The sequence below is a fragment of the Pleurodeles waltl genome, chromosome 5, assembly GCF_031143425.1.
Source record: "Pleurodeles waltl isolate 20211129_DDA chromosome 5, aPleWal1.hap1.20221129, whole genome shotgun sequence".
Classification (NCBI taxonomy): Eukaryota; Metazoa; Chordata; class Amphibia; order Caudata; family Salamandridae; genus Pleurodeles; species Pleurodeles waltl.
The window spans coordinates 1,867,149,776-1,867,173,511 of NC_090444.1; the positions used below are offsets into that span (position 1 = coordinate 1,867,149,776).

Below are 23,736 nucleotides of genomic sequence, written 5' to 3' on the forward strand. Positions count from 1 at the left end.
TAATGGTTAGTTTGTCAGGTAAGTAAGACACTTACAAGTCAATCCCAAAGGTACCACACCATCAGCTCAGGGCCGGTCAGGTGCAGAGGTCAAAGAGGTGCCCAAAACACATAGGCGCCTATGAAGAACAGGGGTGCTCTGGTTCCAGTCTGCCAGCAGGTAAGTACCCGCGTCCTTGGAGGGCAGACCAGGGGGGCTTTGTAGAGCACTGTGGGGGGACACAAGTAGGCACACAAAACACACCCTCCGCGGCACAGGGGCGGCCGGCTGCAGTGTGCAAAGCAGGTGTCGGGTTTTGTATTAGAATCAATTGAGGGACCCGGGGATCATTCTAGCGATGCAGGCAGGCCACAGGGGGGCTTCTCGGGTCAGCCACCGACTGGGCTAGGCAGAGGGTCGCCTGGTGGTCACTCCTGCACTGAGGTTCGGTTCCTTCTGGTCCTGGGGGCTGCGGATATAGTGCTTGGTCCAGGTGTTGGGTTCCTTGTTAAAGGCAGTCGCGGTCGGGGGAGCCTCTGGATTCTCTCTGCGTGCGTCGCTGTGGGGGTCCGGGGGTGTGGGAGGGGGGTCGTCTCGGGTTACTCACAAGGTCGCACTCACCTGGGAGTCCTCCATGTAGTGTGGGTTCTCTGGAGATCGAGCCGGGGGCGTCGGGTGCAGAGGGTGAAGTCTCACGCTTCCGACGGGAAGAGTGACGTCTTTAAAAGTTGCAAGAAAGTTGCAAAGTTGTTACTGTTGAGCAGAGCCGCTGCTCACAGGAGTTGCTTGGTCCTTTGGTTCAGGGCAGTCCTCTGAGGCTCCAGAGGTCGCTGGTCCCTGTCTGATGCATCGCTGTTGCAGTTTTCTTCGAGTCAGGAGACAGGCCGGTAGGGCTGGAGCCAAAGCAGTTGTCGTCTCCGTCATCTCTGCAGGGCTTTCAGGTCAGCAGTACTTCTTCTCTTTTCAGGTTGCAGGAATCTGATTTCCTGGGTTCAGGGTCACCCCTTAATACTGAATGTAGGGGTGTGTTTAGGTCTGGGAGGGCAGTACCCAATGGCTACTGTCCTGAAGGGTGGTTACACCCTCTTTGTGCCTCCTCCCTGAGGGGAGGGGGGCACATCCCTATTCCTATTGGGGGAATCCTCCAAAACCAAGATGGAGGATTTCTAAAGGAAGGGATCACCTCAGCTCAGGACACCTTAGGGGCTGTCCTGACTGGTAGGTGACTTCTCCTTGTTTTTCTCTTTATCTCCTCCAGCCTTGCTGCCAGAAGTGGGGGCAATGGCCGGAGGGATGGGCATCTCCACTAGCTGGGATGCCCTGGGCTGCTGTAACAAAAGGCATGAGCCTTTGAGGCTCACCGCCAGGTGTTACAGTTCCTGCAGGGGGAGGTGAGAAGCACCTCCACCCAGTGCAGGCTTTGTTTCTGTCTTCAGAGAGCACAAATGCTCTCACCCCAGGGGGGGCAGAAACTAGTCTCTGTGGTAGGCTGGCACAAACCAGTCAGTCCTGCACTGAAGGATTGGGTAAAATACAGGGGGCATCTTCTAAGATGCTCTCTGTGTGCATTTTGTAATAAATACAACACTGGCATCAGTGTGGGTTTGTTATTCTGAAAAGTTTGATACCAAACTTCCCAGTATTCAGTGTAGCCATTATGGAACTGTGGAGTTCGTTTTTGACAAACTCCCAGACCACATACTTAATATGGCCACACTGTACTTACAATGTCTAAGAATAGACTTAGACACTGTAGGGGCATATTGCTCATGCAGCTATGCCCTCACCTGTGGTACAGTGCACCCTGCCTTAGGGTGGTAAGGCCTACTAGAGGGGTGACTTACTTATGCCACAGGCAGTATTTTGTGTGCATGGCATCCTGAGGGGGATGCCATGTCAACTTTGCCTTTTTCTCCCCACCAACACAATCTGCAATGGCAGTGTGCATGTGTTAGGTTAGGGTTAACTTGCAAGTTGCTAGGCCTTTAGTAGCTCACAAGTATTACACTGATCAAAAGTATCTCTCACTACAGAAAAAGTTTCAGACCCCTGGTCTGGATTCTCGTCAGATTTGCAAAACACCTTGATGCATCTGATTTTCGATGGGTTGAGACTATTTGGCGCCAAAGCCAATTCTGCCTTGGAGAGATTCTAGGGTAGTAAGGCGACGGTAAGATCTTTGGGCCTTCAGTCGCAGCCCAGTGACTGCAGCCAGTTTCAGAGGTTCCATTGGTTTAGCATGTAGAAGTTGTAAGGGGGCAGAGGTAGACAGTGAGGAGCCACCCATCAGCCATCGTCTTTCTCCTCCTCCTCTTTCTCCTCGACCAGTGTCACAGGGAAGCAGCCCTAGTTTTGCCGTCTTAGTACTTGCTTTGCCAGTGGGAGGACGGGTGTTCCAGTTTCTACCACAATGGATATCCGTAACATCTGATCAGTGGGTTTAAATATTGTAGAAAATGGCTACGCCATCCCTTCTGAGAATTTCCTCCACCGTTTCCTCCCAACAAGGTTTTTGTTCCGAAGACTGTCTTCCGTTCCTTCAACAGAAAGTCCTATCCCTACTAAAGGGTGCTTTAGAGTAGGTTCCAGAGCAGGAAAGGGGTCAGGGATGTTATTCCCGTTCTTCCTGATTCCCAAAAAAGCCTGTCATTTACGTCCTATCAAAGACCTCAGGATTTTGAATTAGTTCCTCAAGCAGGAAAAGTTGAAAATGTTGACCCCAGTATAAGTGCTTCCTGTGCTGGAGAAGGAAGACTAGATAGTCTCGATCGATTTGTAGGCTGCGTATTTTCACATTTCCATTCTGCATTCACACAGGAAGTATCACTGCTTCATATTGGGGTCTCTACATTACCAGTTTGCAGTCGTTCCATTTGGTCTTATTTCCACACTGGAGTCTTCACGAAGGTGTGATGGTGGTCGCAGCACATCCCAGAAGGTATTCCCTTACCTGGGCGAATAGCTGATCAAAGCCAAGTCTCCAGAGATGGTGGTGCATCACCTGCAGTTGACAACTCAGTTGTTCAGTCTGGGATTTTCTATCAATAGTTCTAAGTCCCACCTGGAGCCCTCTCAGTGCACCCTGTTCATAGGGACAATACTGGACACTATGGTGAATCAAACCTACCCTCCTTCTCTGAGGATTCTAGACATTCAGGCATTCAGACTATAATTCTGAGGTATCAGAATGGAGCTATGATTCCAGTCCTGAAGGTCTTGCGCTTGCTAGGTCTGATCAACTCCTGCATTCTGTTGGTCACCCATGCATGCTGGCACCTGGGGGCCCTTCAGTGGTGCCTCCGTAGGCAGTGGTTTCAGATCGGAACAGAGATCTCAGTCAGTAAAAATCTCAAGAGACACTGCAGTGGCTCTTCGATGGTGGGGTGTGGGCGGCAAACTCTCTTATAGGAAGCTGTTTTGCCCTCCTCCTTTGGTGGACACAGTGATAACTGATGCCTCCACTCTAGGGTGAGGAGCTCATCTGGGGGATCTGGATATCAAAGGACTTTAGTTCCCTGAAGAACATTTGTTTCATATCAATATATTGGAATTGCGGGCGATATGTCTGGCTCTCGAGGCCTGCCTCCATTTCTGGTCAGTCAGTGCAGGTCCTGACAGACAATACTACCACAATGTGTTATGTCAAAAATAAGGAGTCAAGTCTTATCTTCTCTGCAGAGAAGCTCTAAGACTCTTGCCCTGAACATAAGACCTTCAGATTTGTAACGTGGCAAGTCGCTTGGCTGGAGTTCTAAATTTACATGCAGGCAATCTCCGTTGATATTTTTCAGCCGATGACGAGTGACGTCTCTTTTAGGAAGTGGTGCTTGACATTTTCTGGCTATGGGGGATCCCTCAGATAGACCTTTTGGCCACTCAAGAGAACACGCACCACTCGTCATTCTGCAGCCTCCGGTATCCAGTGCAGGGATCATTTGGGGATGCGTTTCAATTGGACTGGGGCTCCAAGCTATTATACGCATTTTCCCCCATCCCGTTGATTCTTCGGGTTTTGAGGAAGATTCGACAAGACTGGACCCAATTCATATTCATAGCCCTGGATTGGCCAGAAAGTGTGTGTGCACACAGAACATCTCGAACCTTAATTGTGCCCTCTGCTCTATCTCCCTCACAGGGCGGACCTCCTCACACACGTAGGGGCAGTCCCTACACCCCCACCTCCAGAGCCTGAACCTACAAGCCTGGATATTGAATGGGCGACCTAATTTTTTTTTCTCTTCCTCCTAATGTGGTGGATATTATTTTATAGACCAGAAGACACTCCACCAAGGCGGTTTATGCTGGCACTTGAGCTAAGTTTGTAAAGTGGTGTGGGGAAAATTCTGTCCCTTTTGTCTGATATTTTGTGTTTTGCGATTTCCTTGGCACAGCAAGGCTGTGAAATTGCAACAGTTAAGGTCTGTTTGTCTGCACCTTTGGCATTTTTTTGTTTAGCCGATCAGCCTTCTCTGTCTAAGTCCGCTATATTGTTGAGGTTTATTAAGGGATTTACTGACAAGTATCCTCCCGCTCCGTTCATTATACCTCAGTGCGATGGATCTAAATTTAGTGCTTAATTATCTTATGTGTTCTCCATTTGAACCTTTCCATAGTTGTCTTTAAGTTTACTTACTCTTAAGACAGATTTTCTGATTGCTATAACGTCTGCTAGACAAGTTAGTGAGTTGCAGGCTCCAAGTGTTGAGTCTCCGTTTATGACCTTTTACCCTGATAAGCTGGTGTTAAGAACCACGGCTGCTTTCCTGTCAAAGGTGGTGACTCTCTTCCATGTGGGCCATTCTACCACTTTTCCTACTTTCTATTCTCCTCAGTATCCATCTAAGAGGCGGAAAGACTTCGAGTGGACCCCAAAAGGGCTGTAAGCTTTTAGGTGGACAGAATTATGATCTCTGACAAGGCGATCAGCTGTTTCCTGCTATGTGGACAAGATGAAAGGAAAAGCAGTTCATAAGAGGACATTATCATGATGGATCATCATTTGCATAAAGATCTGCTAATCCGTGGCCCACAAAAAACGTCCAGAAGGTATTCATGCTCATTCCACTAAAGCTAAATCTTTTATTTCTGCTTTAGCTAGAGGTGTCCCTGTAGTTGACATCTGTGAAGCGGCAACTTGGCCTTCCCTCCACACTTTGCAAAGCACTATTGTTTGGATTCCGAAGTGATGAGTGACAGTCATTTTGCTTGTTCTGTTTTGCAGGATTTTTTGGTATAGGCAGACATTAACCCACCTCAGAGTATGGTACTGCTTGGGTACTTTCTTCAAAAGGTGAGGAATCCACAGGTAGATGTATCCATCAGAAGAAAAGGTTACTTACCTTCTGTAATGCTTTTTTCTGATGGATACAGTATCTACCTGCAGATTCCTCACCGACCCACCTCCCTGTTGCTTGTCTGCATATACCAGAAAGAGTTTTGTATATATAATTTTAGTTTTGAAATGTACATACTTGGTTTAAGGTTCTATGAACTGTGATAAAAAATTTGAGTTAGTTTCACTCGTTTGCGTCGAAGGCACGTACAAAATGGGTGTACATTGATGTCAGCACTCTGAGGTATTCTTATGGCTCCAGTGACGTCACTAAAGGTCATGTTCGAAGCCATGGGATAGCTGTCAGGAAATATTTCTGTGGAATGCTGGTGCATTGGGGATATCTGCCAGAAAAAGCTTTATCGAAGGTAAGTAACTTGTTTGTAAACCCCATTCAGTTGGCAAGCCCTACGTGGCCCAAAGCCCCTAGCAGGCTCAACACCGGCTCTGCTGAAGCCAGCTGCAACCCCCACCTACTAAGAAGCTAGTGTTGACTGAGAGCACCATTGATGACCTGCTCTGAAGATTTAGATCATCCCATCCGGTAAAGACTCCAAGAGACAGTCAAGGTGAAGTGAACCACCTCTACCGAAGCCTAAAGACACAATGCCCCAAAAGTAGAAACTTTCCTTCAAGGTGGAACGCCCATTGGAGGCCCCCTCAGATCTGATGCCCAAAAGACATAAAAATAAGGACACAAGTCCACCACTTTATTATCCATCTCCAGCTGTTCCACCTCCGCTACTGCCTCCTCAGTCACCCCCATTGCAGTGCTCATGCACACCAGCCTCACTGCCTCTAGACTCCTGAGTGGTACCCCTGCACCTTCTCCAGCCCTGGCAGCCCCTTTGGCCCTGCTGACATCTGACTCCCCCTTCGAGCCAGGCCTACAGATAACCCTTGAGACAACTATGATGTTAACCCTCTTACCCAACACAGACCTCGACCACTACCCTTTCAGGGCATCTTTGGAGGATACCACGGCGTATCACAAGGTCATACAGTAGGCAGCCAATTTTCACAAGGTAGACATGCACGTTCTCCATGCGGAAGAGGACTTCCTTGTGGAAATGCTCTTGAAATCAGAGTGTGTGATGGAGTTCCTGCCCTGGCTCAAGGGAATGTTTAAATCAGTCTTGAGACATTCAAGATCCATGGAGGCAAGTGTAATAACACCCAGGGGCGAGAAGAACTATACGCCACCTCCACTCCCCCCGCAACCTGGTCTACATCAGGCGCTATGTCCCTCCCAGCTGCATAGTTCCCCATTCTGCCGCAAGGGGACTTCTCAGGTCACCAACGATGCCTTGCCGTCTGATGAGAAGAGCAAGAAGCTTGGTTCAGCGGATAAAAGGGTGGGCGAAAGGATGGTTATCCACTGGCGCATGGCCGCTCTGTCGGGCTTCTCTCTGTGACTGGTCTCTGTGAGGAGATGCAGGAGATAGTCAGACATCTTCTGGAGAATTTCAGTAGTAGTGGGGAGGGACAGCATCATAGGGAAAGGCCATCGCCAACATCCGTTGTGCCCTAGATAGTGTGGACACAGCCACACTGCAAGGCAGGTTAACACCAGCATCCTCCTTAGACTGCACGCCTGGCTCTACATCGCTGGTGTTGAGCCTGAAGTCCACAAGCATCGTCTTAACTTCACATTTGATGGGAAACATCTATTTGGACCACATGTTGATGAGAAGCTGGAAAAAGATCTAGAAGCGCAGTAACTTTATATAATCGATAAGTGTCTGTCACACTCTAGCTGCTTTGGGTTCCTTTCTGAAACAGCAGCCTGGATGAGAAGGAACGGCAACTTCTACCCATCACAGCCCTCCAAAGGCAACAGTCCCTCCACCTGTAGGCGTTTAAGGGCTACACCAAAGGCACCTACGGGGGCAATACGAAGGGCCTGGTAAAACGGCTTTCACCGCCGGACACTGACTTACTCTTCTCCCCTCCGATCTCCTGTCCGGGGAGGATGCAGGATTTCCTTCTCCGCTGTGAGGAAATCACATTAGATGAGTGATTTCTCACATTGTCCACCACAGCTACCAGAGCGTCTCGCAACCTCTCCCCAACCTCCCTTCCCGCGCACACATCCTCCGCAGAGAACTTGTTCAGAAAAAGGTACAAGTGTTCCTCCTGAAGGGTGCAATGTAGAGGGTTCTCCCTGACCACTGGAACAAGTGTGTCTGCCTTCTCATTCCCAAGCAGAACAGCTCCCTGAGACCAATCCTGGACCTCAGACCCTTCCCTAATAGATCCTGTCTGAACATATCCACATGACAACCCTTCAGCAGGGCATTCCTCTGCTCCAGCAAGGTGACTGCATGACTGTTAGACCTCAAGATTTTTGTATGCCATTCACCCCCCCCCCCCCCCCCCACACACACACACACACTGATGCTACCACCGCTGTCTGGCAAATGGCCAGCACTACCAACTCAAAGTAGCACACATGTTCCCTTTTCTTGACTATTGGTTGGCCAAAAGCACCAGAAGACACCAATGTGTAGCCCACACTTAAGCTGCAGTCTTCCTGCTCTAGTGCCTGAGATTTACCATAAATGCCACCAAGACATCCCCTTTAATCCCAAATCCAGCCCTCACAGGGGTCCACTCCTAAATGCCATTACAGCAAAGCCCACCCAGCAGAAGGTGTTGGCATTTGAGCAGCTGCTACTTCTTTTTCAGCCCAATCATCACCTCACAATCAGAACTATAGTGTACCTCCTGGGGATGATGGCCTCATACATCGTCATAGTACTGCATGCCAGACTTTATATGCGTTTATTACAGCAGTGCCTCACGGAGTAATGGTCACTAGAGAAGGGTCATTAGGAGGGTATAGTGTTGGTGAAGGCCAGCGCTTATTGCTCTCTGCAGTGGTGGAATAGCAACTGTCTTTTGCAGGGAAGGCCTTTCGCAGACCCTGTCCCTCAGGTGACCATTACCACGGATGGGTACGCATCCCCTACTATGTGACAATGCAGGGAATATGGTCCTCCAGTCCCAGGGGCTCCACATCAGCTACCTTTCAGCACTGCTTTTCAAGGTAATTCACGGCAAACAGTAAGACTGTCATGTATTAACTCCAAAAACAAGGTGGTACACATTCTCCCCAGCTCCTGGCACTGGGCCATCTGCCACCGCATACAACTCTTGACGGAGTATCTTCCCAGAGTACACAACAACTATTCTGTCCTGCTCAACAGGACCCATAAGCAAGTCCACACGTGGAAACTCTATCTGCAAATCCTGCTACCATACTTCCACCATTGGGTCGCCCCACATATGGAATTAGTAACCACTCACTGCAATGTACAATGCCCCAACTTTGCCTCCAGGTAGCCACACCCACACTCCAAATACAGTTGTGTTCGGCTAAACTAGTTGGGGATATTTGCCTGTTTTTCCTTCTCTCCCACTCCTTCCCTAACCGGTTAGGAATATGCAGAAAACGCCACTGCCACTGGCACTTATCCTGATGGCTCCAGCCTGTGGGAGACAGCCAGAGATATTCATCAGCCCCCACAAGAAGCTTCCCAACAGAGCAGACCTTATTGTAGAGAAACAAGACTGAAAGGAGCGCCCAGAAACCTCAGCCTAGTGATCTGGCACCAGAGGTCTTAACATTTGTGTATTTCAGTTTTCCGCAGGACTGCATGAATATCCGGCGCAAAGTCCGCAGACCTACTATCCAGACGTATTATGCAGCACAGTGGAAAAAGTGTGTCCATTGGCTACCGCTTGCATCTGCAAAGGTCAGGACTTGCCTGTACCTCTATACAGCCTGACCACTTTTGAGGCCTACAGGCAAACCAGGGAACATATTTCTTTAGTTGGAGAACCCATCTTCAAGAGGATTATACCTCCTAGGGTGACACTCTAGGAGGTATAATCCTGCAAGGAGATTTAGTGTTGTAGTCACTAGGCACATGGGTCCCCCCCCTTCAAACTCTTGCCCTGTCCAGTTCTTGTGGAAAGTGGCCTTCCTTACAGCTATAACTTCTTCGGATGCATCAGTGAGATGCAGGCACCCTGAAAGAGACCTTCATTGTAGGTCACAGGGATAGAGTACTTCTCCAAACTATTTGTAAGGTCCCTTCCTTAGGTGGTATATACTTTCCACCTCAGTCAAACTATAAAGATTCCAGTCTTCTTACCGCAGCCAGATTCTGTGGCTGACTGATCCTTTCATATTCTAGATGTTAAATGGTCTCTATGTACTACCTTCATAGGACTAAGTCCTCCCGCAAATCTGACCAACTCTGTAGCCTTTGCCTAAGTGGATAGTTAAGTGCATCCAGACCTGCCAGCACAAAGCGAAAAGAACCCTAACTCCCCATGGTAGACTCAACCCACAAAAAATGTGCAGCAATAGCTTTTTTGGGCAACATCACACTAGCTGATAAATAGAAATGGCCACCTAGTCAATTCCACACACCTTCGATAAAGATTGTTTTGTGGATACCCTGCCCATCAACAGGCTATTGGTGGCCGAACAGTACTAGTAGATTTGTTTCACACACCTACACCATCTACGAGTTAACCACGCATATATAGGGTACTGCTTTGCAGTCTAAACAAAGCTTGTATATCTGCAGCAAATCATGCTACAAACTAAATACGTTACATACCCAGTAAGTATTTATTCATTTAGTATAGTGCTGTAGATTCACATGAACACACACTGCTTCCCAGAAGTTTGTGCCTGCTTTATTTTTTAGTAGCTTGGTTTTTCAAAGGTAACATGCATTCATATCAGTGCAAACATAGGTACATTTTCCATAAGTAGTGCAGCGTTGCAGTATATCAGTATACACCTGGTTTATCACACATGGCTGTATGGATGTGAGGCCACCATGCCGATCTCTCCTCGTACCACCTATTTCTTACACTCAAAATACTCTTGGTCACCATGCCGTGTCTGCTCGCCACGCTATACGTGTGACCATCTGCTGTGCGAAAAACAATCTGACACTGAGCTGGCGCCCATGTGCATTGCACACCAAAGCAAATGTTCCAGTACATCTCATGACTCGAAAGACTCTGTCAAACAAAAACAACCTGCAAGCGACCAAGCCCACCAGTAGATGGCAGGAGTATGCAGAGCTCGTGAATCTACAGCACTACATGCTATGAACTGAGGCTTACAGAGGTTTTCATATTTGTCTTCTTTTAAAGGGTTGTCATTTCTGACGACTCAGCATGTTAACCATCCTGCTCCCTTTGCACGAGATCTGCCCACTGGTTCGTTCAGTTAGAGACCTATTGAAATGTTGATGTAGAGCAGTGCAAGGTGACCACAGCATGTGTGATACCCGGTCACATAACGTAAGGATATTCTCAGTGCTAAATATCTTTGTTGTGATGATATGTGGCAAGTTTCTCACAGAACGCTGATCTCTGAATCGTCTTCAGGGAGAAGATGGTGAAGACGCTGGTGGATCTGTTGACTAACCAGGTGAAGGAGAAGAAGGTGATGGTGATGGCTCTGCAGTCGGTCTACAGGCTGATGTTGAAGTTTGACTGGAGGGTCCTCTTTGCCACAGAAGGTGGCGTGAGAGCTGTGCTGGCCAGCATGCACGAGCATTCGAGCTCTGCGTCTGTCCAGCAGGCTGCCCTGGCGGTAGGTGCATGCATTTTATTCCTTGCACTTTTGTAGAAGGACAAAGGAGAGGAGTGTGGTTCTTTCTGAGGTTTGTCATCCTTTTGGGTGTTCATCTTAACCTGATTGCCTCTATTTATCTACTTATCGCACAGTGGTTTAAAAAAGAATTTCAGTACATTCACTGTTCTTTATTTCTTGCAAGTGACGTTTGATAGAGATTTCTAACCCAGTGCTTCTCAGACCTTTTAGAAACACAACCCAATTTTTAGAACGTCAAACTTTACCAAAAAAACCCCCACCAATAAATGTTGAATTGTTGCCTGCAGATAAGCAAAAAGGAGCACCTTGATAGTGAGCCCTTGATGCTGTGAGTTTTCTCATGCCTGTCAACTAGTGTCTTTTGCTCATCTGTGCTCTCTTTTCTATCTGTTTTCAGGTCCTGAAGGTGTTGACAGGTGCTGAAAACCTCCAGCTTCATAGCTCCTCAAAAGCCTGTCAGCTCAGCCATGCAGATGCTCAGGTGATGCGTGAGATTTTTGCTAGCATCGGCTCTGCAGCCAGCCCAGACTCTGACAGTCTGCTTTGCGTCATCCCAGCCGCCATTAGGAAGATGCTTTCCACCCCTGGGTAAGAACCTGTTGTAGCTTTAAATTCTGCATCTTTTTACGTTTGTAAGTTGATACCTATCTCCAGTGAGACTGGGCCTTGGTGGCTCTTTCATATGAGTCTCTGTGAGCCTAAGTACCAGTTTAATTTCAGTGCTGCCTCCTCCATCAGTAGAGGAGCCATCATAAGCTTTGGATTATTCCCTGTTGTCACGACAAAGTGAAGTTTGCTTTAAAAATGAGGTAGGCCAGTCTTGGACTGAGTGTTCCCCCTGTTTTAACTCTGACAATAAAAAGTGAAGCAGGGGTGTTTTCCCGTGCTCCGACACCTGAACCCTAAAAGTCTGCCACCTAAGATGTTTATAGAACCCAGGCTCAGAAAGTTGTGCTCACACTATCAAAAAGGATGCTACAGAATTGTTCAAAAAAGTTCCCAGGATCCCTGTTATTCTCTGGTCCTGAAATGACATCCTCCGGGAGAACAGTACGAATGCCCTATGTCTATTTGACTCCTTCTCTCAGCTGATACTGCAGAGCTGTCTGCCGAAGTGTAAAAGACATAACAAGCATTTTTTTTAGCGTCAGTGTTGGGACGGACGTCCTTCATATGGTGCTCTGAAGCTATTCTGCCCTGCACTTGTAATTTTACTTGAATCATCCTCTCTGTGTTTCCCAGAGTAAACACATTGTAGTTAGACATTAGAGTTTGGCGCTGATGTCATTTGGCACCTAAAGTGGACCCCTGTTTCGGAGAACAAAAAATATGTGCTGTAGCTAGACTATACATGCACTGCTGGACACAACAGCATAACCTACCTCCTCCTCCTAGTAAAGTACATCTAACTGGGATCTTTAATGCCTGAGACATGCATAAGAGGTGTTTCTGTGTCTGTGCGTCCCCTGCCTGCAAGAATGATGGAATCATTTTGACCTCATGAGTTTTATTACACAAAATGATGGCTGTCCTTTTGTGAGTTCAGCAATGCCCATATAGAATATGGGGAAAAAATCATATAAACCTCTCTTGTCCCCGTCTCCACAACTAGTTGTCTCTGACGGTGAGCAGAGATGGCCAATTAGGTGTTGTGAAGTAGCTGCAGTTCCACTGGCAGAATGAAACCTACTCAGCGTCCTCCTTCCTGCTGAAGATCACCAGTGTGTGAGTTTGCCTCTGTCAGCTTTTTGATGAACTGTTATAGTGATTTTGGTAGGTGGTAATTGGAGTGGGCCTGAGCAAGTTTGGTGCATGTGCACCAGAACCTTTAACACTTATCAAGTCATTGGAGTGGGCACTGGGAAACGCAGACTGTGGGTGCGAGAGCACCATTGAATAATATTACCCATGGACTGAAATGTTTTACAAAAAGCTAGCGTGTAGATGGTTTGATAGTATTCAGACTTGGGTCTCTAGTTAGGAAAGAACTAATGTGTTGGGCTTCTCTTGATTTTTTTAAAAAAAAATTGTATTTTTATTTTGTGTATGCATGATATAAAAAGTTTGTGTACTAATTATAATTTCTTTTATAAGACCAAAGCTCTGCCTGGACATTCATTTAATGAGTGGTATTTAGCTGAGAATTTCTATTTTAAACCAATACTTTGAGTAATTTTTTGACCTCTCTGAATCATCACCATTAAGAGTCGTGTTGAGTTTATAACCTACAAGACCACATTAATCTTCGCAATTTATTGGTAAAATGCACCAGATTATTGCAGGCATTCTCAGTGAATCATTTAATTTTCATCGATTCTTCTGAATTTCACGTGAATGAAGCTATGACCAGACCAGCTTCTCTAGAGCCTGTCAGTTCCCTGGAGAATCCTCTCTACGCTGTAGAAGCAGAGAGAGCACTTCACTATTAAACGGACAGCACTATGGTTTTTAATTGAATCAAGGGTTATTTGCTGCTTTTGGCTAATCCTGCAAAGGGAAGGCATTTGCAAATGGTTCACAGTTTTAGGGATATGAAACCTTCTCTTTTATTCACTCCAACCATTTTGGTGTTCTGTGATCTTGGAGGCAAAAGCTGCTGATATTCAGACGTCGCTGTGACAGAGCTGACATCTCTTGTGTCCTCTTCTCGCAGGTGCCTCTCGGCAGTGGAGAATGGTCTTTTAGTGGTGAATATGTTAATAAACAGTCACCGAGGGCTGGCAGAACAGCTGATGAACTGCAGCATCCACACGGTACTGCAGAGCTGCTGTGACAGTATGGCCAGTCCCCAGTATGAGATGCTTTCCCTGATCATCAAGAACCGCCTTGCTGAACACAAGCTGCCTGTGGATGTCGACAGTGCGGAGTCTGACTTGTCAGGTAAAAGGTCACACACATGTTTGTTTCCTCTCCGTCACTCTCGATTTAGTAGGGGCAGTTGCAAAATCGGGCCTACGATCAACTGTTTGGAAAAGTCATTCAGAAACTGTTTTAGATTCTATTAAATTGTTAATAGTTGTTCCACACTGAACAGTCCTGTTTTTGTCTTCCTGTGTTGCTCTTGATACTTGGAAGCCAAAAAACTGTTAATTGTCTTTTGGTTCATAAAAAAAAGTTAAAATCAGGCGTGTCGTGTGAGAAATTGGGTTGATGGTTGAGAGAGGTGTGCACCCTTTTCTAGCAACACTCACTGTTTCTTTGAGGGAGAAACGAAAAAAAGTCACTAAATTGCCCTGTGCTTAACCCTCTGGTGGCCTGACAGAGTAGTCTGGATTAATTTAGAGATAATGTGTAAAGTAGGTTTGATCGCTTGTGTGGCTGTAGATACACATGCTCTGCATACTTCCGCCATCTAGTGTTGGGTCTGGAAGGTTGCAAGTTGTTTTTGTTCGAAAGTCTTTCGATCCACGAGGTGTAGTGGGTCCTCCTCTTGCTGGTGATGCGTATGGCCCTGGACTCCATCTTAAGATTGTTTTCTTCCGCTGTCAGGTCTAGTCGTGTTTTTTTTTAAGCTCTGGTTCGAGACTGTAGTAAGTCACTTCCGTTCGGGAAACCCTCTTAAACCACTTCGGTATTGTTTCAGATCGCGTTATTCTTTATCCATTTCGATCTGAGACTGAAGAAATCTTCTTGGGATTTGAATTTCGACTCAGGCTCTTTAGGCTGCCATTTTATTCACCCTACATCTTTGGAGAATGAAAGACTGATGGAACGGGTGCCGTTCCGTTTCTGTCCGAAGTGCCATTCCAAATTTCCTCGGACTGACCATCATCAGGTGTGTAACCTTTATCTGTCACCGGAGCTCTGAGAGAGGATTGTGAGGCCTGCTAATTCTTTAAGTCAAAAAGGACTATACGAGACAGAAGAACTCGTTAAGGCAAGAGATAGCACTGACGCCCAACATTTTTGGTATCGAGGACACCATGTCGGACACGGAGCAGGAGATCCAGGAGGCCTCGGCTACAGAGTAGGAGACATCCTTCATACAAGATTAGCACTCAGAAACCGAGGTGACACTAGAGATGCAGGAAGTTCCTATGGCCCCCAAACCGTGAGTAAATCACCCCCTGCGCCGACTAAAAAAACATACTACCTTGGAAGCTAAAACTCTCCAGCCACCACTGCATTCCATCCATGGCAGGCATCAGAAAACCTTTTTGGATGCCCCACCCTCCGGCTCTGCTCCGAAACCTAAGCTGAAAGTGGTTGCTTCCACTCCAAGCAGAACGCTCCACTCCTCCCACCACCCCCTTGACACAGAAACCTTCCACCTCTCATTCAGCTCTGGCTCTCTCGGCATCGAAAAGACCGCTTACCTTGACTCCAAAGACTATGGCACCAAAACTATCCGCTTCAGAACTGAAAAAACCTGAGTCCAAAAAGAGCTCGGAATTGAAATAGCTACTGGAGCCCATTCTTCATAAAATGAAGCAGCAGCTCCAAGGCAAGAAATCTCCACTTCAGATCCAGCCTAAAACAGGAAAGGTGTTGGTAAAAACCACTCTCTCCACTCCTTTTGCAAGACAGTTTTCATTTAAGGAGGCTTTGGACTATTCTACACCTCTAGTCAAGCAAAGGAGGATAGATGAGGACATGCAAGAGGTTCACCAGCCCTCTTCATCTCCTCTAACATCCGCCATGCTTCCACCATGTTCTCTGTCTCCGCAACAATTGCATGGTGATCTCTTGGAGTTTTCACCACAACGGACATCTCATTCCCCACACATTACACAGGATTCTGGAGATGACTTACAAGAGTTACAGATCCCTGGAGTCAATGTGATGTTGATACATGCACAGATCTAGATGTTGAGGGTATACCCTGCTAGGCCTTCACCACCTGATAACACTACTTCTTCCAGGAATTAGCCAGCTAGGGCTCGAGTTATTACTCCGAGGGTGTAGAAGAAATATAAGGCCTCCCCCAGCAGACTCTATAGTCATAACCAATGCTAGGAAAAGAGTCAACTCCCAAGATGCACCTCCTCCTGACAAGAAATCAAAACTCATTGATTCATCAGGCAAGCGTGTGGCTGCCTAAGCAGCAGACCACTGGAGAATCACTAATACACAGGGACTCCTAGCAAGGTACGATAGAGCCCACTGGGACGAAATGGGACAATTGCTAGGACATCTCCCAATGGAACATAGAAAGAGGGAGAAAGAAATTGTTATTGAGGGACAATTCATATCGAATAACTCCTTATGCTGTGCATTAGATTCAGCTGATACCAGCCAGAGATACCAACACTAGTCGTCTTCTGTGCTGACATGCATGGTCATGTGTCTCTGGTTTTAAACAAGAAGTACCTCCAGACAATTTTAAATGTCCCTTTTGACAAACAATAACTCTTTGGGGCCCCAAGTATATCAGGCCCTGGAGAATGGAGAAAATGAAAAAGGATAATGAGGTGGCAAAAACTATGGGTGCGCTCCAGCTTCTCAATTCGTGATGGACTTTTCATAGGCTGTAGTGCAAAACAGCTTCTAAACCTTCCTCAGCCAAGTCATCCTGAACATACAGTAGAAGCCAGACACATGCATCCTCACGCAGAGGTTTCTTAGAGGCTCCTATAGAGGAAACAATGCTAGAGGTAGAGATAAAACAACTTCTCCTGGAGCATCTACCACTGCCTCCAAGCAGTGACTGACTTTGGCTCCCCTCCGGACACCTGTAGGAGGCCACCTTCAGTTCCTTTATCAAAACCGTCAGCACATCACAGCAGATCAGTGGGCGTTGGATATTATCCAGCATGGTTATTGTCTGGAGCTCAGCTGCACACCTCAAAGTATGCCACCTTGTATGCAGTCTCTCGCAAGATCACATCACTCTCCTGAAACAGAAGGTTTAATCACTGCTTGCAAAAGGAGCAATAAAGCTGGTTTCTAATCAGCATTAAGGAACGGGAGTGTATTCCCTTTATCTTCCCATCCCCAAGAAAGATGGCTCTCTAAGATCCATTCTGGATCTCAGACCCTTAAATAATCACATAATATCAGATCATTTTCACACGGTCACTGTTCAAGACATTACCCCTGCTTCAGGAAGGCGATTTCCTATCTGCACTGATCTAAAAGACACATACTTTCATATTCCTATTCACCCATCTCATCATTTGTTTCTCAGATTTGTCATACAAGGGAAGCACTGTCAATTCAAAGTGCTGCCATTAAGGATCACCACAGCACCGAGATCAGTGCGGATAGGAAATCACCTTTCTGGAGCAGTGTCTCACGGTGGTAGCAGCCACCTCCGCAGTCAGAAGATTCATGTCTACCCTTACCTAGACGACTGGCTTATCCGAGCCAGCTCTGACAATCAGGGTCTCAACCATATTCAAACCACAGTAGACTTGCTTCACTGTTTAGGGTTCCCAATCAATTTTCAGAAATGGCATCTCACCCCCCTCAGATTCCTTACCTTGGGGCTCCAGTCAATACACAGCTTAGCGTAGCTAATCCAAATCCACAAAGAATTCAGAATTTTCAAGTACAAAGTCTTCACTTTCACCCCAGTATAAGGGTCCCATTGAAGATAATAATGAAGCTTCTGGGAATGATGGCCTCTTGCATTGCAATAGTGCCACACGTACGTCTTCACGTGCTGTTGCAGAAATGTCTATCACGTCAATGGTCTCAGGTACAGGGTCACTTGGAGGATCTAGTGTTGGTAGACAACTTCACCTTTCGCTCGCTGCAATGGTGGAACGAAACTAAGGGTGGCCATTCCTGGACCATGTTCCACAAGCCATTCTCACAACAGACGCTTCCCAAACAGGATGGGGTACTAATTTCCAAAACCTCACTGTACATGGTGTTTGGGATCAGACATACAAAATGATTCATCTAGCACTCAAAGCTTTTGTGATGCATCTGGTCAACAAAGTAGTTCTAAATCACATGGACAACATGACAGCCATGTTCTACCTACAGAAATGGTGGGGGGGGGGACACGCTTGTTGCAGCTGTCTCGCCTTGCACAGACTATTTGGCGTTGGGCTTTTCAGCACAAGATCTTCCTGCTAGCGTGACAACTTGTGGGTTCACACAACAACTTTGCCGACCTCCTCAGCAGGATGTGGCAACAAGTCCATGAGTGGGAGCTCTACCCAAGAGTCCTGAATCCTTCCTTTCAAAGATGGGGACCTATTTGCAACAAAGGAAAAGGCAAAATGCCCACACGTCGTCTCCAGGTTCCCACACCCTCAGTCTCAGGGCAATGCTCTATGGATGAGCTGATCAGGAATATTTGCCTACGCTTTACCACCTCTCCCTCTCTTTCCGTATGTGGTTCGGAAACTCAGACAACCTTCACTCACACTAATTCTAGTGGCCGCCACATGGGCAAGACAGCCATGATTCACTACTCTACTGCATCTGTCCGTAGTTCCTCACGAGAAGTGTCCCCTCAGCTCAGACCTTCTCACTCAGAACCAGAGACAGCTCAGACACCCAAACCCCAAAGAGCTGAATCTTGCAATTTGGCTTCTGAAGTCATACTCTGACTCTACCTCAAGAATGTATATACATCCTGTGCAATGAGTAGAGTGGAAACACTTTGTTCACTTCTGCATCTCTAAAAAGTGGGAGGCTTTGAGGGTGTCTTCTACACTTGCAAACAGCAATCTTGCCATATACTTCGGAAAGGTTGCATCTAGCAGCTGTCGCTATGGATCACCAGAATAGACAAAGATCTTCTTTTTTCAGAATCCCTGACATAAAAGCTTTTATGGACAGGCTTAAAAGGGTGATACCACTAAGAGCACCTCCAGTGCCTTCTTGGAATCTTAACGTGGTACTCGCTGGGCTAATGAGACCTCCTTTTGAACCATTGTGTTCATGTCCATTACACTTTCTTTCATGAAAGGTGGCTTTTCTAGTTGTAATCACTTTATAGAGACGTGTAAGTGAGCTCTACGCATTAACAATACAACAACCATTTTTCAAACTACATAAAGACAAAGTGGTTCTTTGTGCCAATCCAAAATGTTTACCAAAAGTAATAGCTCAATTTCATCTCAGATTATCAAATTGCCAGTTTTCTTGTCACAACCTGAATCTGTTGCTGAAAGAGCCCTCCACACGTGAGATGTGAAGAGAGCTCTTTCGTTCTATGTTGATAGAACTAAAGCATTTAAAAAGACAAAACTACTATCCGTTGCTTTCGCTCCACCTCATAAAGGCAGCCTTGTTACTAAATCAAGTATAGCAAGATGGATTGTCAATTGAATACAAACTTGTTGTGCAAAAGCTAAGAGACCACTGCCTATTCTCCTTAGAGCTCACTCAACACGTAAACAAGATCTATGTATGGCTTTTCTAGGTAGCATGCCCATAGCTGACATCTGCGAGGCAGCTACCTGTTCAAGTCCTCACACATTCACCAAACACTACTGTGTTGATGTTTCAGCACGCCAACAACTAATGTAGGTCAGGCAGTGATATGTACTCGTTTTCAAAACACTGCAACACCCACACGTTAGCCACCGCTTATGGGCAGGTACTGCTTTATAATCTTTTTTTTTTAATCTTGCGAATCACCAGCAAGAGGAGGTGCCACTACACCTCGTGACTCGAAAGACTTTTTCAAACAAAAACAACTTGTAACCTTCCGGATGCAACACTTGGTGGCGGAAGTATGCACAGCATGAGAATCTACAGCTCTACATGCCACAAACAGATGCTTACTGGGTAAGTAACATTTCCTTATGCATTACTTAATCAGTAGCAAAGTGAAAATACTTCACAAGAAAGATCCCACACCAATTTAGAAAAATAGAGTAAAATGTAATAAATTATTTGACACCAAAACGAGAAAAAGCCAATCAGTGGAACCGAAGATATCAATTTTAAAGAATTAGGTAAGAATAGGGAATAGGAGCACAACGCAGCAAGTGTAGTTTTGTAGTGAGAATCTTGTCTGGTTTCACATGCTGCGCATTATACTGCCATTTAGTGGTTGGGTCCGGAATTACTACTATGTCACCTAATTGTGTGTGGTTATTTGGTCACGCTAGACCAGGCTACAAGTTCAGCCAACTGCTATGGCACACGGGCCAGATACAGGGATCAGGTTAGGTCTGTTGAGAATTGTACCTTATGTCATTTATGTGGAGCATTGCGCCACACAGCGGCAGTTTGAAGGAGCAGTGCAGGCTATTGCGTTGTGCTGTGTTGGTTCCGATGAGAAGCTATGTGGGCTGTGAGGCAAGGTTTGCTTTGAGTTGCATTGCACTGCGTCGGTTCTGATGGGGGAGCTGCGCTGGGAGATCATGCTTCGGTTCTTATGAGGAGCAGCGAGGGCTGCGTTGTCGCGTCATTTCTTATAGGTACCACAACTAGGCTGGCAGAGCAACTTTTACCCACATCCAAGGGTCTTGGAAGGGGGAGGCTCCAGGTGTGGGGTTAGGGCTCACATCAGATAGGATTCAAGGTTTTTAGAGCCAATGGAGTCACTCTTGTGGTCCTGGATTCAAGGTGCAGGTCCAGTCCTTCTTCCTCAGGCTGAAGGGCAGCCCTTCTTGTAACAGTGCCGCCCGGTAGTCCATCTTGCAGCAAGACAGCAGAGAAGTGCTCCTTCTGAGACTTCCACAGCTCCAGCAGTGATATGAAGAATAGGGTCCCCACGTTAAAGTGGAAGATGCTTCTGGAGTTTTCCTCCTGCAGAGGTGTCTGTAATTTCCTGCCTCCCTGCCAACACCCAGACATTCTATTGGGATACTTTCTGGGAGGAATACACAGAGGCCATCTGCCAGCTACACCTAGACACAGGACCCAGGAACAGACTTCAGGCACCAAATGGTTAGGACAAGAAAATGCCAACTTTGTAAAAGTGGATTTTTCAAAAATGTAACATAAAATCCGACTTTACCATTAAAGAGGGTTTTAAATTACTATTCCTGAGACACCAATCATGACTTTCCTGCTCCCATTCAGGAACGATCACTTATTAAATGTAATTAGGTAACCCAATGTTATCCTATATAAACCTATTTGAGGGTTTTTCATTACCAGGGCATGTACAACTTGGATGTACATGTCCAGTTTTTTAAATAAATGCCCCCTGTCCTAAGGGCTGTTTAGGGCTTATCCTAGGGTTGGTGTAGATGTATTAAAAAAGGAAGGTTTACGCCTGACAAAGGGTTTATTTTACCAGTTAAAATGGCAGTTTTAAACTGCATATGCAGGCTGCGATGGCAGGCCTGAGACATGCTTAAAGTCCACTGGGTTGCACAATTAGTGCGGTAAGCCCACGAGTTGCATTTAATTTACAGACCCTGGGTACATATAGTACCACTCTACTAGGGGCATAGAAGTAAATTAAATGTGCCAATTTGGTGTAAGCCAATTTCACTATGTTTAAAGAAGAGAGCACAAGCACTTTAGCACTGGTTAGCAGTGGTAAAGCACGCCGAGTTCTAAAGCCGACAAAAACCAGTTCAGCAAACAGGAAGGGTGGAGGCAAAAGTCTAGTGGCATGCCACGCAAATGATTTCAGGTCAAGCATGTCCCATATACAGAGTGCAGCACCGTTAGTCGGGAAAGACTTTTTTGTTCATTCTGTGCACACTTTTAGATGTAGGATCTGCCCTGAGAGTGTCCTACTGTTGTGTTCCAGAGGCTGTTCCTGCATCAGTTCTCAAGCAGATTTCCATCCACAAGATGTAACCGTATTCCTTTTGACTGTCTGCTGTCTTGCGTCATCATTCATAACTTTACAACCGTGGGTACGCGTTGGTTCTTTCCATTGAAAGTGTTGTTTTTTCCAGTCCATTTTAACTTAGTTGAAACTGATTTGCCTGATATGCTAAGTGTTGCCCGTGTTTTGGGGCATCTCTTAGCAAAGGAAGGAATCTTTGTAGGATCCTCAGTGCAAAAAGTTGACTTTGTGGTTCTGTTCACTGGAAGCCCAAAGGTGTTCCGACGTGGATGGCGTCAGGGCTGCGGTGCGAAGCGGGATGTTGCGACGTGCGGTGTCCACAGGTCACTGTGCAGGCAGCGGCTCGGTGACGGCGTCCATTGGCGTCGGTGAGACCAGGGCTGCAGTGTGAACGGGGTGGTGTCCACAGGTCACGGTGCAGGCAGCGGTGTCGTCGTTGCTGAAGCGCTGTCGCCGATAGGCCCAAGCCAGCGGTGCTGGAAGGGTCGGTGCTTCGTGACCCTCACGAGCGGTGTCCACAGGCCACAGTGCAGGCAGGATGCCTGGTGATGACACAGGATTCGATGGTGCTGGCGTCGGTGGACCGGGCTGCGGTGCGGGATGGGACGCAGGCAGCGGCATGGGTGTCAGCAGGAGCGACGTCGTCGGGGATGCCCAGGCTGCGGTGTGAGCAGGTGACGCTGGAGTGCGGGGCCCACAGGTTGCGGTGCGAGCAGTGGCTTGGTGAAGTCGTCCGATAACAGCGTTGGTGAGAGCAGGGTTGCGGTGCGAAGCGGGGCAATGCGACTCCGTGTGGCGTCGGCAGGTCACAGTGGTTTTTCCTCTTGAACAGCACAAAACACAACTTCCCAGTGCTGCGGGTCGAGTAAACTGAATTCTTTGGTGTCCCTGAGACTTCCAACAGGACGCAAGCTCTACTCCAAGCCCTTGGAGAATTTTCTCAAGCGGGACACACAGCAAAGTTCACCCTTTGTACTCTTTTCAGGCAGAAGCAGCAACTGCAGGCCAGTCCAGCAAAGCAACACAGCAAAGGGACAGTACTTCTCCTTCAGCTCTTCTCCTGGGCAGAGGTTCCTCTTGATTCCAGAAAGATTGTAAAAGTCTGTGGTTTTAGGTCTTTTTCTTATACCCAGTTTTGCCTTTGAAGTTGGCAAACTTCAAAGCAAAGTCTCAAGTGTTAGCAAGATCCTTCCTTATCCAGGCCAGGCCCCAGACGCACACCAGGGGGTCGGAGACTGCATTGTGTGAGGGCAGCAGGCACAGTCCTTTCAGGTGTGAACGACCACTTCTCCCTCCTCTCTAGCTCAGATGGCTCATCAGGATATGCAGGCTACACCCCGCCCACTTTTGTGTCACTGTCTAGAGAGGTGCAAAACAGCCCAGCTGTAAAACTAACCCAGACAGACAATCCACAAACAGGCAGAGTCACAGAATGGTAAAATCAAGAAAATGCCTACTTTCTAAAAGTGTTTTTTTCAAACAGACAATTTAAAAAAACAACTTCACTAAAAGATGTACTTTTAAATTGTGAGTTCGGAGACCCTAAACTCCATATTTATATCTACTCTCAAAGGGAATCAGCGCATTAAGGATATTTAAAGGCAGCCCCCATGTTAAACTGTGAGAGAGATAGGTCTTGCACAGTGAAAATCGAATTTGGCAGTATTTCACTGTTAGGACATATAAAACACACTAGTATATGTCCTACCTTAAACATACACTGCACCCTGGCCCTGGGGCTACCTAGTGCGTAAGTTAGTGGTGCCTTACATGTAGTAAAAGGGAAGGTTTAGGCTTGGCAAGTGGGTACACTTGCCAAGTCGAATTGACAGTTTAAAACTGCACACAGACACTGCAATGGCAGGTCTGAGTCATGTTTACAGGGCTACTAATGTGGGTGGCACAACCAGTGCTGCAGGCTTACTAGTAGCATTTGATTCACAGGCCTGGGCACCTCTAGGGCACGTTACTAGGGACTTATTAGTAAATCAAATATGCCAATTATGGATAAACCAATCCACAGTACAATATATATGGGGAACACTTGCACTTTAGCACTGATTAACAGTGGTAAAGTGCGCACAGACAATAAACCAGCAAAAACAGAGTCCAAAACCA

The 23,736-nt window shown here is 46.7% G+C and overlaps 1 protein-coding gene across 2 annotated transcripts in view; it reads left to right on the forward strand.

Moving 5' to 3' along the window:
• The window catches only part of LOC138296904 (cullin-9-like), a 360,394-nt gene that overhangs the window by 144,063 nt on the left and 192,595 nt on the right, over nt 1-23,736 (forward strand). For both annotated transcript variants that reach the window (XM_069236417.1, XM_069236416.1), the window contains exons 11-13: nt 10,730-10,937; nt 11,356-11,546; nt 13,612-13,838. In XM_069236417.1, the coding sequence (XP_069092518.1) occupies nt 10,730-10,937; nt 11,356-11,546; nt 13,612-13,838 (626 nt within the window). The remainder of the gene's footprint in view (nt 1-10,729; nt 10,938-11,355; nt 11,547-13,611; nt 13,839-23,736) is intronic.